General features: G+C 46.4%; 1 protein-coding gene across 1 annotated transcript; it reads right to left on the minus strand.

Moving 5' to 3' along the window:
- Positions 1–278: 278 nt before the first annotated feature.
- On the minus strand, positions 279–7,122 carry LOC146036752 (histone H3-like centromeric protein A). The gene is made up of 5 exons (XM_083160641.1): positions 7,023–7,122; positions 6,140–6,253; positions 5,874–6,001; positions 5,715–5,792; positions 279–612 (listed from the first exon to the last, which is right to left on the minus strand). The coding sequence occupies exons 2-5, from the start codon at positions 6,228–6,230 to the stop codon at positions 478–480; spliced, it is 432 nt and encodes a 143-aa protein (XP_083016767.1). The 5' UTR covers positions 6,231–6,253; positions 7,023–7,122; the 3' UTR covers positions 279–477.
- Between the last annotated feature and the right edge of the window lie 7,336 nt (positions 7,123–14,458).

Raw genomic sequence — 14,458 nt, forward strand, 5'->3', positions numbered from 1 at the left:
TTTACAACCAGTTCCCATAGCCTGTGAATGAAAGAGCTTACACACACTGAACTAACCAGTGCTGAAATTAAAGTGGCAACTAGCCGTTGCTAGTGTTAACGAATTGTATGCTTTATAAGGTAACGAATATAGTGTAACAACTGCATTATCCACCGGTTTGTTATAGTGCACACATTAACAGTTGATACACAAGGGAGATGCTTCATAAGATTAATGCACAATATGTTAATTACTTCTATAGACTTTCGTTTTTTTTTTAAACATTTTTATTGTCAGGTTACAAAAACAAGTAATAACCATATCAACTTGCAGAATAACAGTAAACCTCCATGTCAACGTGACAAAAACCCAGAGCTTCGATGTCCGCGCTCTGCAACAGGATTATCAGAGGTCATAAATTACCTCCTGCGACGGTGTATAAACTGGGAATAAAACACCATCGACAACAAACGTGAAACTGAAAACTTCAACATTGTGCTATCCGAGTCCGAGGTGGCACCCTCTAATTCGCCGTGCGAGCTGAATATCCTTCACGTGCAGTGTGCCCCTCTGTGCACGGGCACTGAATAAGTAAGCGTCTTCGAAAAGCCATACCAGGTAGGCCTCAGCTGCCTAAGAAAGAGAGGTTACACTGAAACCAGAGGGTTACACAGGAAAAGGCACTTCGGGCTTAAGTCAGCATGAATCGCTACTTATTCACAAAGCAGAGTGATTATCGGACTGCGCATTCAGACCGTACACAATGCACAGGCGCAAGGAAAAAATAGCGTCAGAAAACACGTATAATCGTAAACACAATGCAGCTGGATATTGACCGTCGGTAAGCTGCTGTTTTGGGGTGAAAACCAGACTATTTCTGGATGGGGTCCGAAAAAAACCCGCAGGTCTGTGACATCTTCACTGGCCTCATTCAGCCTGTGTCAGTCACAGATTAGTCTCTTCCATGTTCCGGGATTTGCGTATAGCAGGCCTGACCAACCTGTGGCTCTCCAGATGTTGTCAAACTACAAATCCCATCATGCCTTGCCACAGTTTTTCTATAAGGGAGTGTTAAAACTGTGGCAAGGCATGCTGGGATTTGTAGTTTCACAACATCTGGAGAGCCACCGGCTGGCCTGTCCTGGCGTATAGATTGCGGGGGGATAGCAGTAATCGGGGTGTTTCCTCTTCCTGGGTGGCGGCTACCTACTTCTCAGATTAGCGATTCATAATGAATTAGGCCCTTATCCCTAATAAGATTCATAGATAAGAATAAATAGTTACAGACACAGAAACTGAAAGGCAATACATGGTCAAACAGAGCAAACAGATCTTATTTCCCCATAAATTCTGTAGGCCGCTATTAATCATTCATTCACACAGATATGCCCTCATACGTACAGCCCAATCCCAGCGGTGCGTACTTGCACTTTGTGTTGCTACTTTTTTTTACCTCCGCTTTGCGCCTTTATCTTCATTGTGTAATTTCCTCGATTGTGCGACATAAGCCCCGTACACACGGGGGGATATATCGCTGAGCGATATATCGCTCGCGATGAGAGATATACCGCTCAGTGTCCCGTTTGCATCAGCGACCAGAGATGGTCGCTGAAGAAAAATAAACTGCCGGGGGAGCCCAGCAGTGGAAATCAGCTGGTCGCAGGAGCATGTTCCTGCGACCAGCGATCACTACGGGGGAGAAAACGGGAGCGCGCACCTGGCGATATATATCGCCGGTGCACACTCCCATCGCGGGCAATATGGTCACTCAGCGACCATATTTCCCGCGATATTAGACAAAATCGCCCCCGTGTGTACACAGCCTTAGAGAATACTAATTGTAGTGCTGTAGGAGGTATCTTGGGTGAAATTTAAAAGGGTGAGAGCTTCAGATAGTGAGAGATTTGGTAAGAAATCTCCATTTATTTTTTTTTTAAAGCGCCAATCATTTACACTGCAAAATCCAACTGGTTCTGCAGTGTAAATGATTGCTGCTTTAAAAAAACTGGAGATTTCTTCCCAAATCTCTCACTTTCTGTATCTCTCATCCTATTAAATCTCACCCCTTGTGTCAATAAACACCTCCTACCGACTTCTGTGATCCACTGCTGCAACGGATCACTGCACAAAAACATGGTCAATCTGACGGAACCCGAGGCTGGTCATATTGGCCCAAGCTGTTCTGTAGCAGAGGCCAGGAAATCTGTGCTGGAAGATCCAGACCTGGGAGCTCTCAGAAAACGCCCCCCGTTTCCGGAACCTGCCTATCCTGCCCCCCTTATCCCGCTCCCAGTTTGCAGCAGGGAACTGCGAGAAATCTCACAATAGAGGGACGATTTCCGAACATCAGAGTAGCACGCGTATCTGTGGGTGTGCGCACTACTCACACTCTCCAATATGGCGTCTGCATTATTAATCCAGCAATCGCTCGTCTGTTTTAAGTCTTCACAACAAACAGTGTTATCAGGAGTATTGGTTTTGAACATTCCTTTATGCCTTGAGAAAGGTCGCTGTGTAATGCGTGTCTGTCTAATGAGCTCGGAGCTGAGCTGGGAATTCTAATTATAGTGGTGTATATAGGGGTTGTCTGGTACAGTGAGACTGCACTGGGGCTGAACACGGGCATCATGCCCACTGAAGTCATCTGTAAGTGGCCTGTACGGGATATACTATGTGCCTATTTGCACACAGACCCAATCCTGGGATGTCGCTCACAGCCCCCCCATTGGCTGCAGGATTGCTGACATGCTGCAATGTTTAGAGGGTGAAACTCGGCACCGCTCTTCAAAACATGGGCACGCCGCTGTAAGTTTGAAGGCATTGCAGATCCCCACTGTACTCAGGTGTGTGAAGCAGACGGCCAGCCTGCTTAAGTTTCAGCTTGTTATATTCTGCATAACAATTATTTTTATTTTGAAGGGAAGTATTTCCTGCAGTTAAGAGGGACGGCCATGGGCACGAAATTCACCCCAAGCTATGCTAATCTATTCATGGCCCGATGGGAAGAAGATTTTATTTATGATAGCATAGCTTGGGGTAGTAAACTCGTCAAGTGGAGTCGATATATTGACGACGTGTTGTTAATATGGGAGGGAACGGAAATTGAACTGAAGGAATTCACTGAGTCGTTAAATCATAACATCCATAATATTAAATTCACCTTTACGATCAGTAGACAGGCAGTGAACTTTTTGGACCTTACCATATACACAGTGGGAGAAATACTACACACTAAAACCTACCACAAACCTACCGACGTTAATACGTTCATACCTACAGACAGCCAACATCATCGCCCATGGCTAAAGGGAGTCCCCAAGAGCCAGTTCCTGCGCCTAAAGAGGAACTGCAGTGACCCAGAAACTTTACTCCATCAAAATTTGAAACTCAAATCCGAATTTGTAACGAAGGGATATGAAGAATTGGAAGTCCTGGGAACCATGGAAGAAATTGGGAAAAGGAATAGATACACTATATTGAAAGGAAATGATAGGCAGATCTCTAGCGAAAAGAAAACAGAAGATTCCAATACTCTCCAGTTTGCTTTTTTTACACAATTTGACAGGAACCACAAGCAAGTCGAAAAAATTATTAATAGACATTGGCATCTGCTACAAGAAGACCCTGTATTGAAGAATCTAATTCCTAAGAAACCGAAATTTGTCTATAGGAAATCGAATAATTTAAGAAATCATCTAGTACGCAGTGCACTCCCAGAAGAGAGGAAGAATCTGGTACGGACAAAAGGGTTTCATCGATGTGGATCATGTATCGGGTGTAAACAAGTCTCAACAATATTGTCAAAAACCACAGAGGTCCTGGTCAATAATGTCACCTTTAAGATCAGAGACTTTATAACTTGTGAAACATCAAATGTGGTGTATCTGACTGAATGTTGCTGTGGTTTGTCATATGTAGGAAGGACCACACGGCCTCTCAAAACGAGAATTGCTGAGCACTTCAGGAATATTAAGAAAGGCCTCTCAACACACCACTTGTCGAAACACTTTTTAGAGACTCACCAGTGTTCGACAAATTCTATCAGAAGAATTGTGGGCCTACAAAAAAATCTGGGCAGCTGGAGAAGCAGAAATATTGAAGAAAATTTGGCGAGAGCTGATGAAACTCATCTACAAGCTTAAAACTCTAACTCCGCTTGGTTTAAACCACGATTTTGAACTTAAGTGGTTCCTTTAGTTTTTGTATCCAAAAAATGTTTACTCCATAAATTTTTTACCTAAAATTTTTTTTATTATTGCATATATGTATCTGCATATATATGCATATATCTTTCTCAGAATCACGCAATAGCACTTTATACTTGACACCTATAAACAGAAGATTTCCAATAACGCAGTACCAAAAGATGAAAATATATGGGCGTGGAAGATGTTGAACACGTGGATACAATACTACAAACATTCTGAGTAAAAAAGCGGGAATCGGAGAGACGCCGGGGAACCCTTCCAAAGACGTACATCTCCTTCTGGCAAAACCGCGTGGACCGGAAGTGACGTCCATCGCGGCTGTAAGAACGGAGGACACCGCGTCTTCTCCTGACTGGTTTGACATCTGGAGACAAGCGGTCTAGTTAAATTCATTATAAACGGGGGGGAGAGGAACTACCTGGCGCAGTAAGAGGAGTTTTTTCAATGGAACTGTTACATTATATACACGGAAGATGCACTTACGGTTTTAGAAAACCGTAAACCCTGGGACGACAGGGTATAAATAAAGAGCATAAGCAGTACACTAGCCAGGAACCTGAAGAAGAGACTCAGTTCTCGAAACATGTTGATCCTGGACTAGTGTTCTATCACCAGAGAAGCAGGTATTTGTGAGATTGGAGGCCCACACAGGTCCCAGGTCCGGACCCTTGGGTACCTGAGTGTTGTCTCCGGTATTGACACTGCCTGTATCCTGGGTATTTTATCTATATATTTGTCAATGAGCTGTATTGTGGAATAAAATTTGTTTGATCCAAGTCCCCGGGAGAAAGATACCTTTTGTCGTGTTGTACAGCTGATCGCTTCGTGAGTACGGGTATGCTACCCTAAACCCAAAGATACCATTATATGTGTGTAAAGCTGTTTTTTAAGTGAGTTGGGTACGCATTTGTTCAAACCCACTTCTGAAAAAACCATCATTGAAAAATGTCTTCATATTTGTGTAAACCAATCTACACATTGGATGGTGTATGTTTTTGTCTCTCATTTCATATAAAACAACTGAGGAGTCATATAAAGAAGATAATAGACAAAGGACTCTACACCATCTGGAAGGGAAGTACATGATTATTTTTCACACTTGCCTATATATATTATAAAAATTTGGAGTAGAAATTTCTTAAAGTCCGTAAGGAAAGCGCTTAAATCCTGAGTATATCTTACATTCATTATTCTCGCTTACTAGGGATAGGGGAAATATCCCAAATACCCAGGACGAGCGAATTCCTATTATAGTAGCGCCACAGATTTTTTCAAAAAAACCTGAGGATTTGTTAAGTTTCAGCTTGTTTGCTGGTGCTTTAAACCATTCCGAATCGCAACTGATGGCTATGATGGAGATCGATCATTAGCGCTGATTCTAGTGACACGTGATGGGGTATACAGAGCAGAACACGGCCAGGATATGGGTGAGGTATACATGGCCGCATCTGATCTTAGTACAAGACATCATTCTAAGACTATCCCAAACAGAATGCAGCGAGCGGTTACGCCGCTAATAAGCCTTACCTCCTGCAATGCCATCAGCGCTTGGCTTTGCCAGCTTAACGGCACACCGCGGTAATACTTCATGCCGATCTCTCCCACCTAAACAGAAAAAGCAGACATTACTAGCAGAGCACAGAGGAGGGGGAACTGTTAGATGCAGAACAGGCAACACCATCTCACCAGGCAGTGGAACGGTTCCTTCCTGATCAGCACCACCACTGAATTCTGGTACTCGCGTATTTCCATCAGTGCCTGAGTACCAGGGCGGTACCGCCTCCGTATGGGTGGTGGCACTCTCTGGCTTGTGTCTGGTTTAAATTAGATAGAAGACAAAGAACAGAGTTTATCAGTCTCCAAGCGCTGGACACATTACTGGTCACCACAGCGAGCTCAGTCCCGCGCATCTCCTTTAGCTTTCGTTATTTATAAGAGACGCTTCCTCTTACCCTGAGATGTACCGGCTGAGGCTGCAGACACCCGCTGAGGATTGTTGGACTTCCTGCGGTTAACACTGGCTTCAGACCCTTTCTTTTTCATTTTTAGGACTATGGCGCAGCACTCTGCAGAAACAAACAATTTATGGGATGGCTTGATAGAACATTTAAAGCTTATTTTCTAAATGCAGAGCTGATTGGGGGCAGTTTCATATGCCCTGTGGAAATGGGGGAACATCTAATGCACACTCAATATAAAAATTATTTAAAAAAAAAAAATACAAATTATATATATATTTTTTTTTTTCTCCAAAGTGCAGATTCTATTTTGGAAGACTTTCACGTAGCACACCACCGATTATCTGGCATTCGATGGTCCGGAACCTTAGACTGTATAAGGGAGTTAGGTTGCGGCAGATTTTCATCATAATAACGATGGAGAAATGATCTGCAGTGTATGGGAAAAGATCTACAATCTGATCTGTGATCTCAATTAAAACATTCAGTGCAATTACAACTCCCAAAATAAATGTAGAGAATCTGCAAACGCCCTATTAATAAACGCAACGGGTGCGAATTAAATAAACAAAACAAGAACGCAGCCAATGGGGAAACAGACGTCCCTTGGCCAGCTGTCGCCGATTAGCAGCATCCGACAATGGTAACAGAACAGATTGGAATGGATTTGGAACAACAGGAGCGCAATCAATCAGGAGTTTAATAAGTTTGTCATATTTTGGTTCCAGAAGAGAACGTGTGCCTAAAACATGTATGAACCTTCCCCCAAAGCACGGCGCTCCCTTACTCGCAGTACTGCTGCTCTCAGCTACCGGTAACACACACAGGGGACTACGGTCATACCAGCAATGACACATCTCACAAGTAGCGGACGTACATTGGAATGCAAGCTCACGTTTCCAGGGGAATCTTCTTCTGCGCCACTGATTGGTAGATCTTTCTGGAAGGATTGCTATAATGTGAAGCACGGTCTGATCTGCGTTACAATGATTAAAAAAATAAATAAATAACACCGCAAAACAGCATCAATTGATCATAAAATCTATATAAAGCATAATGTACCCCAATGGTGCCCACACACGTTGCAATCCCTGGGCATGTTCTAAGCGATCTCACCGGATTGCTCCTCCATAGCGATAGCTCATCGCTATCACCCCGGCGATTAATATACAGCACGCTGGATAAATCTATTCAACCACCAGGGTCCCAGTGTCCATAAAATCCAAACGTGACTCACTTCATAGTTACCAGGATAGGAGAATTCAAATCAGCGAATCCTACAGTAATTTATACTGTAAGTGACTCCAGGGGGGACTAATGCAAATGTAATGCAATGCATAGGTGCTTATATGTTAGTTGGGCGCCCACTAAGTTATTTGCTTAGTGGGTTATTCTGCGTAGGAAAATCGCATCGCATGGGCCATTTTAAGGGCTGTGTGATGCGATGCTCCTATGTAATTTATTCACTGCTCTATTAGCCCCGGGGGATCGCATCTACCGCAAAATCGCATGCAATTTTAGAGGGTGTGCGATGCCATTAAATGAGCTATACAATAATATCATTGTATGATATACAATGATGTTTTAGGCACCCCACCACTATCCACGCCACCCCGAAGCGTGGCGAGCGGTGGCGGAACGCATCCTCCGACCTTTTCATACCCCACCACTATCCACGTCACCCCGAAGCGCGGCAAGCGGTGGCGGAACGCATCCTCCGACCTTTTCATACCCCACCACTATCCACGCCACCCCGAAACGTGGCGAGCGGTGGCGGAACGCATCCTCCGACCTTTTCATACCCCCACTATCCACATCGAGCCCGAATCGTGGCGAGTGGACGCGGAATATATGTAAAGTAATCCGCGTGCGCTCGCCGCGCTTCGGGCTCGGTGACTCGCCGACGTGGATAGTGGTGGTATGAAAAGGTCGGAGGACACGTTCCGCTGCGCTCGCCACGCTTCGGGGTGGCGTGGATAGTGGGGGTGGGTGCCTAAAACCTCATTGTATGTCATACAATGCTATTGTATACCTAATGTAATGGCATCGTACACCCTATAAAATCCCATGCGATTTTACAGGAGGTGTGATTCGATCACCCGGGGCTAAGAGAGCAGTGAATAAATTACATAGGAAAAACGCATCGCCCTTTAAATGGCCCATGCGATGCGATATTCCTAAATTACCGTACGTATGCTAATTGGGCGCCCAACTAACAGATTAGTACCAATGCATACAATGTTAGCGCTTATATAAATAACATTAATGCAGGTGACTGGCACTGACTGGCAGGAATAGGTTATACTGCATTCACCCACTTTGTGGTTATGGTAGGACAATCATATACTGTATATACAGTAGCAGGGTTATAGTGACACCTGGAGGCCAGAGGCGGCACTACATTAATAGTGTTTAACCAGTATATTGAAAAGGAAGAGATCTATTTAATCTTACACTACTATTCGTTAAGAGTTAATGCACAGTATTTATAATAGGCTATTTCACTGTTACAGGTCCAGCGTCTGCATTTACGCTCATACATTACATTTTAATGAAAATTAAAAAGCGAGGTGTGGATTTTAATCAGAGCCGGCTGTAGCCCAGTCTGCCCGGACCTGGGTAAGGGGAGGGGGTCACAGAGTGTGCCATTCACAAAATGAAGGATGCCCATGAGTACAACACCCTAGTTATACTTAATGCAGTGGCTGCTGCGGAACTTCTAAGATGTCACCGCCACACTTTCATATTGTGTGTGAGGAAACCCACCCAAGTACGGGGAGAATATACAAACTCCACACAGTTAGGGCCATGGTGGGAATGGAACCCATGACCTCAGTGTTGGGCAGCGGCACTCCATGGGATTTTTCGAAATCCTTTTAATATCCCGATGTTTCGGGGTGTGAAAACCCAGTTTTCATGGTGTACATAAACCGTTTATGTACACCTTGAAAACTGGGTTTTCCCACCCTGAAACATCGGGATATTAAAAGGACTTTGAAAAATCCCATGTAGTGCCGCTGCCTGTGTATGCGCCAGCGACTACATGATCCTCCAGAAGGCACCCGGGTAATTGCTTTCATTTCCAATGAGTGCCAGGCTGACTGGATGAAAATATATATAGTTAGTGACAAATACCCACAGTGGAGGCTGTGCCATTGGGGATGAGAGGTCCCATTACAGTTAATTATAATAAGTATTAAGTAGGATGATAGGCCCCCACACACTGCGGGGGTTATTCCCGTTCATTCTTTCTGACAAATTCCTTCTTAGATGGACAAAACCATGTGCACTGCAGGTGGGGCAGATGTAACATGTGCAAAGAGTTAGATTTGGGTGAGTTATTTTGTTTCTGTGCAGGGAAAATACAGACTGCTTTATTTTTACACTGCAATATAGATCTCACTTTGAAGTAAAACCCCACCCAAATCTAATTCTCTCTGCACATGTTACATCTGCCCCACCTGCAGTGCACATGGTTTTGTCCATCTAAGAAAGAATGAACCAAAATAACCCCCTGTGCTACTTCTCCGAGGGGAGAAGATGCATCCAATACCTCCGTGGTCCACCTGGCAGCTCCCCAGGAGGCTCACATGCGATTTTGGAACTTGATGTGCCATTTTTTATATTGATTTATCGCATGTATAGCAGCGGGGGCAGGAGAATAAAAAAAAAAAGAAAGAAAAACGTTCAGAAGAATGGGCGAGCACTGATTAGCTCTCTCAGCCAATCAGCAGCCCCCATTCATTTCAATGTTTTTTTTTTTCTTCTTTCAAACCTCCTGCTCGGAGGTCACACCTGCTGGCACGTACGTATGGCGGCACTCGGACACTATATGTTACTGGTGCTAGAAAGCACCCGCCATGAGCCCCTGACAGGTCAGATTCCAATTTCTCTTATGTTCTGCAGGTCTGACCTCCGACTCTGGTCATACACATGCGATTTGGGAACATTTCTCGGCCCAAGGCGAAATCGGGCCCAAATTGCTAATTATTTTCTATGTCATCTAGTGTTAATTTTAGCACCTTGAGTCTTTCAAACCCCCTGCAGTTCCTCTTCCCTGCATGGGGCGTCGCATGCACCAAGTATCCAGTCATGAGGCGCACGCTCTCACAAGCAGGGCCCTCTCTCCTTATGTGCTCCCGCCAATGGCATTACATGGGATACCTACACCAGAACGGCGTTTAGGATTCCGGCGGTCATAATAGAAACCCCTACAGCTTGATAGTGGAAATGCCAACAAGGGCTCGGAAGGCACCCTAATCGTCTCCCCTACACCCCAAACCCTCCCTTCTAGTATCCAACTCCCACCCCCTGGACGCTCACTGCTAGTGCCTCCCCCTCCGGACCCTAACGTCTAGTGCAGGCATTCCCAACCACGGTCCTCAAGGCACACCAACAGTGCAGGTTTTTGTGATATCCAGGCTTCAGCACAGATGGTTTAATCAGAATCACTCAGGTACTAATTAAATCACCTGTGCTCAAGTCTGGATATCTACAAAACCTGCACTGTTGGTGTGCCTTGAGGACCGTGGTTGGGAATGCTTGGTCTAGTGCCTAACCCCTGCACCCTACCACGTAAACCTAACCTTATGTCTCCCCCCCCCCCTACTAGTACCTAAACCTAACCACCCACTCCCCTTCCTCAGCTGGCCACTAGCTATCCCCGCATTCGTACCGATGGGGATCCTAATGAATTTGGAGTCCTGGCACTGTGAGGGCAGTTGGGATGCCGGCATCGGTATACTGAACACCGGCATCCTGACCGCAAGGATGTTAACCCTCAACCACAACAAATCCCTCGGCTAAGTGCCATTTAATGCAGCACTGTTAGTATGCCCTGTATTAGTTCTATATGGTCTTGAAGCTTTAAATAGTTATGTACTCTGTAATTGGGCGCTGACAATCCTATGGTGCCATCTAAATGATAGTAAAATATGTTATATATAAGTTTATACAGCTACTGTAATGACCGGAAGATTGAATAAGTCATCCCTGGATAGACCTCTAATTAGGGATGGACATCGATGGTCTATATTTCAGAAACATCAATGTTTTTCTTCCAATGGTAGTGTTTTGGGCATTTAATGGTGCCCTTTCAATGTTTGTCGCCACCGAATGCTAATCATTTGATGGTGTTCCGATGGTGGCTTGTTTTTTCTAATTCCCACTAGCGGTGTCTGTTTCAGGGAAACTTCCTAGGTTCCTTGGTGGCTGTCTGACTCTCTGCTGCAGTCAGGAGCCGGCTTAGTCCCCCGCCCCTCTGTAGGATTGCTGATAGGCACCAGGGCCCACACTGACTCCGAGAACCAATCAGAGCACAGACTTCACTCTGCAGCAAGAGCAGTCACTCACACACAGAACACACCACAGACACACCATCAGGAGGATTCAGAGGAGACAGTGAGGTCACAGAACTTTATACCAGCTCAGGCTTTTGCGCATGCGCTAGTCATATAACTTATTTTCACCATCGAATATTTTTTCGAATGTTTCAATGGTGGAATCCCAGCCATCATTTGATGGTGGGCTTCCTATGTCCATCCCTACCTCTAATTATAATATCATGATCTGGATGAACTGGTGCTGCAGCCACACAATCTATACCACGGCTTGGCCTGAGATCTGACCTGAACACTGGGCTACTGCGCCCAATGATGCTCCAACCATCAGTAATGATGGGCTGTAATGAGTGACGGTAGCAGGGTGGAACCTTCTCAGGTCATTATAAAGTTACTATAAAAAGGATATAAAATAAAAAAAAAAACTGAAACAGTTACCGGCTAACGTCATATAAAGGCGGCATCACCCAGCCACGGAAAGCAAATATACAGGAATAAGAATGAACAGTCCACACAGCAGCCTATCAGGGAAGGGGGGCAGTAACATCAGGAATCAGAGCACACAGTCCACTTAGCAGCCTATCAGGGAAGGGGGCGGTAACATCAGGAATAAGATCGCGCAGTCCACATAGCAGCCTAACAGGGAAGGGGGGGCGGTAACATCAGGAATCAGAGCACACAGTCCACATAGCAGCCCATCAGGGAAGGGGGGGCGGTAACATCAGGAATAAGATCGCGCAGTCCACATAGCAGCCTATCAGGGAAGGGGGGGCGGTAACATCAGGAATCAGAGCGCACAGTCCACATAGCAGCCCATCAGGGAAGGGGGGCGGTAACATCAGGAATCAGAGAGCACAGTCCACATAGCAGCCTATCAGGGAAGGGGGGCGGTAACATCAGGACTCAGAGCGCACAGTCCACACTGCAACCTATCAGGGAAGGGGGCAGTAACATCAGGAATCAGAGAGGGACAGCAAGATAAACAGTGATATGTCTTCTACCAAAAGAATAGGGTATCAGTGTGTATGTGACCGGGAAAAGAGGGGTCATGTGCTTAGCTATGGGGAGAGATAAAGTGAAGATAATGGGGTTTATTTCATGAGCCTTGGGGCCTCATTCAGATCAATTCGGTACTGCGTGCATTTGCACGCAGTACCGATGTTGCGCATCTGCGCGGGAGGGTATCTGCGCATGTGCAGGCGTAAGGTGCGTGGGGGGCGCCGGGCTGCCCCATTACCATATGGGAACACCCTGCGTTCCATGGGCGTTCTTATGAGAACGCTGGGTGTTAGGGGCGGGTAGCTGACATCACCGGATGTCAGCTGCCCGCCCATATCCACGCCAGCATGCACGCAAATGTAAGTAACTGAAAAGTCACATATATGCGTGCACGCTAAACATCATTCGATGGTCGGTGACCATCAAAAGATGTGGGCGGTTACCCGAGCAATGCGATATGCAAAACATCCATTCGCAGCTGTTCGGGCGAAGCCGCACTTTGAGGGGCGGCGGCGGGGGGGTCATTCGTCGGGCGGGGTTTGGTGGGCTCCCAAGGCTGCGAATTCGCAGCCTTGCGAATCAACCTGAATTACCCCCTAGGTGAGAGATAAAGTACCAGCCAAACAGATCCTGTCATTTTTCAGCCCGTAACATGACAGGAGCTGACTGGGTGGGACTTTATCTCCCTCCAAAGTACACAGAGCCCCATAGAGGGTCATTCAATCGCACGATAAAGTGCAGTGCTAGTGAAGCAGCATTTAAACCCTAGCAATGCCAGCCCAACTCGCCCCTTCTGCCCAGACGATACTTCCCCGTTTTACCCCAAAGCTTTCACTCCGTCCGTCTCCTACTAGCGCTATTTGCCTTTATAAGCGCTGATGACTTTGAAAAGACTTGCCGGACGCGGATTGGCTGAATTCAGTCTTTTCAAAATCTGCTTCCCGCCAACCACATACTATGAGACCCTGTGAGGTCCGGGGACAGCCAGCGGAGCTCCGGTGACAGGTAGCGGGGTTCCGGAGACTGGTGTAGCCACTGTAGCGGCAGCTTACTTTCACTCCGTCCGTCTCCTACTAGCGCTATGTGCCGGGCGGGAAGCTGATTTTGAAAAGACTTGCCGGACACTGATTGGCTGAATTCAGCCAATCAGCGTCCGGCAAGTCTTTTCAAAGTCATCAGTGCTAGCGCTAGTAGGAGACGGACGGAGTGAAAGTAAGCTGCCGCTACAGCGGCTACACCAGTCCCCGGAGCCCTGCTGGCTGTCCCTGGACCTCACAGTGCCACCCCCCATCCAGCGCCTGGTGCGCGTGACCCCCCAGCCCCCCCCCCTAGTTACAGCCCTGGGTTGGGGGTTGCGTGTGCACAGTGTTGCTGCATTCAACAGCATCACTGCGAGCGGGCCGCCCTGCCGGGAGGGAGAAGAACCTTAATCTAAGTTAGTTTCTTCTGCGCATGTGCGCACATCCTGGCCAGTCCCGTTGCTCTGCGCATGCGCGGCAAATCAATAGCAGGAACCATCGATGGTGGGTGGTAGAATGTTTTATAACCATCAATGGTACCTGCTTTAAAAGCCAATGATGGCAACCATCTATGAGGGATGTGCCGATGTCCAGCCCTAATTATAATCGGTTTACCTAGGTGCCCCCCTGCCCAAATAAGAGGCAGCGATGTGATATACATTACACACCCCTTAATGAGCAGAGATGCAACAGCCTTTGAACAAAAGACTTAGGAAATCGCCAATAGCAACCAACCAATCCTCTTCTGGCTAGCATTTACGAATTGCATTCTATAAAATGAGAGGTAGACGCTGATTGTTTGCTACAGGCAACGTCCGCACCCTTTTAAAACCCAGACACAGCATGGAGTCCTGGACCCTGCCTAGCGTCATACACGCAATGTCCCTATAACTGCGGCGTTATGCCGGAACCCGCTACCTGTGCTCACTCACCACAGCAGTCACGCGCGCGATAAC

Source organism: Crinia signifera, chromosome 9, assembly GCF_055691185.1.
Source record: "Crinia signifera chromosome 9, ASM5569118v1, whole genome shotgun sequence".
NCBI lineage: Eukaryota > Metazoa > Chordata > Amphibia > Anura > Myobatrachidae > Crinia > Crinia signifera.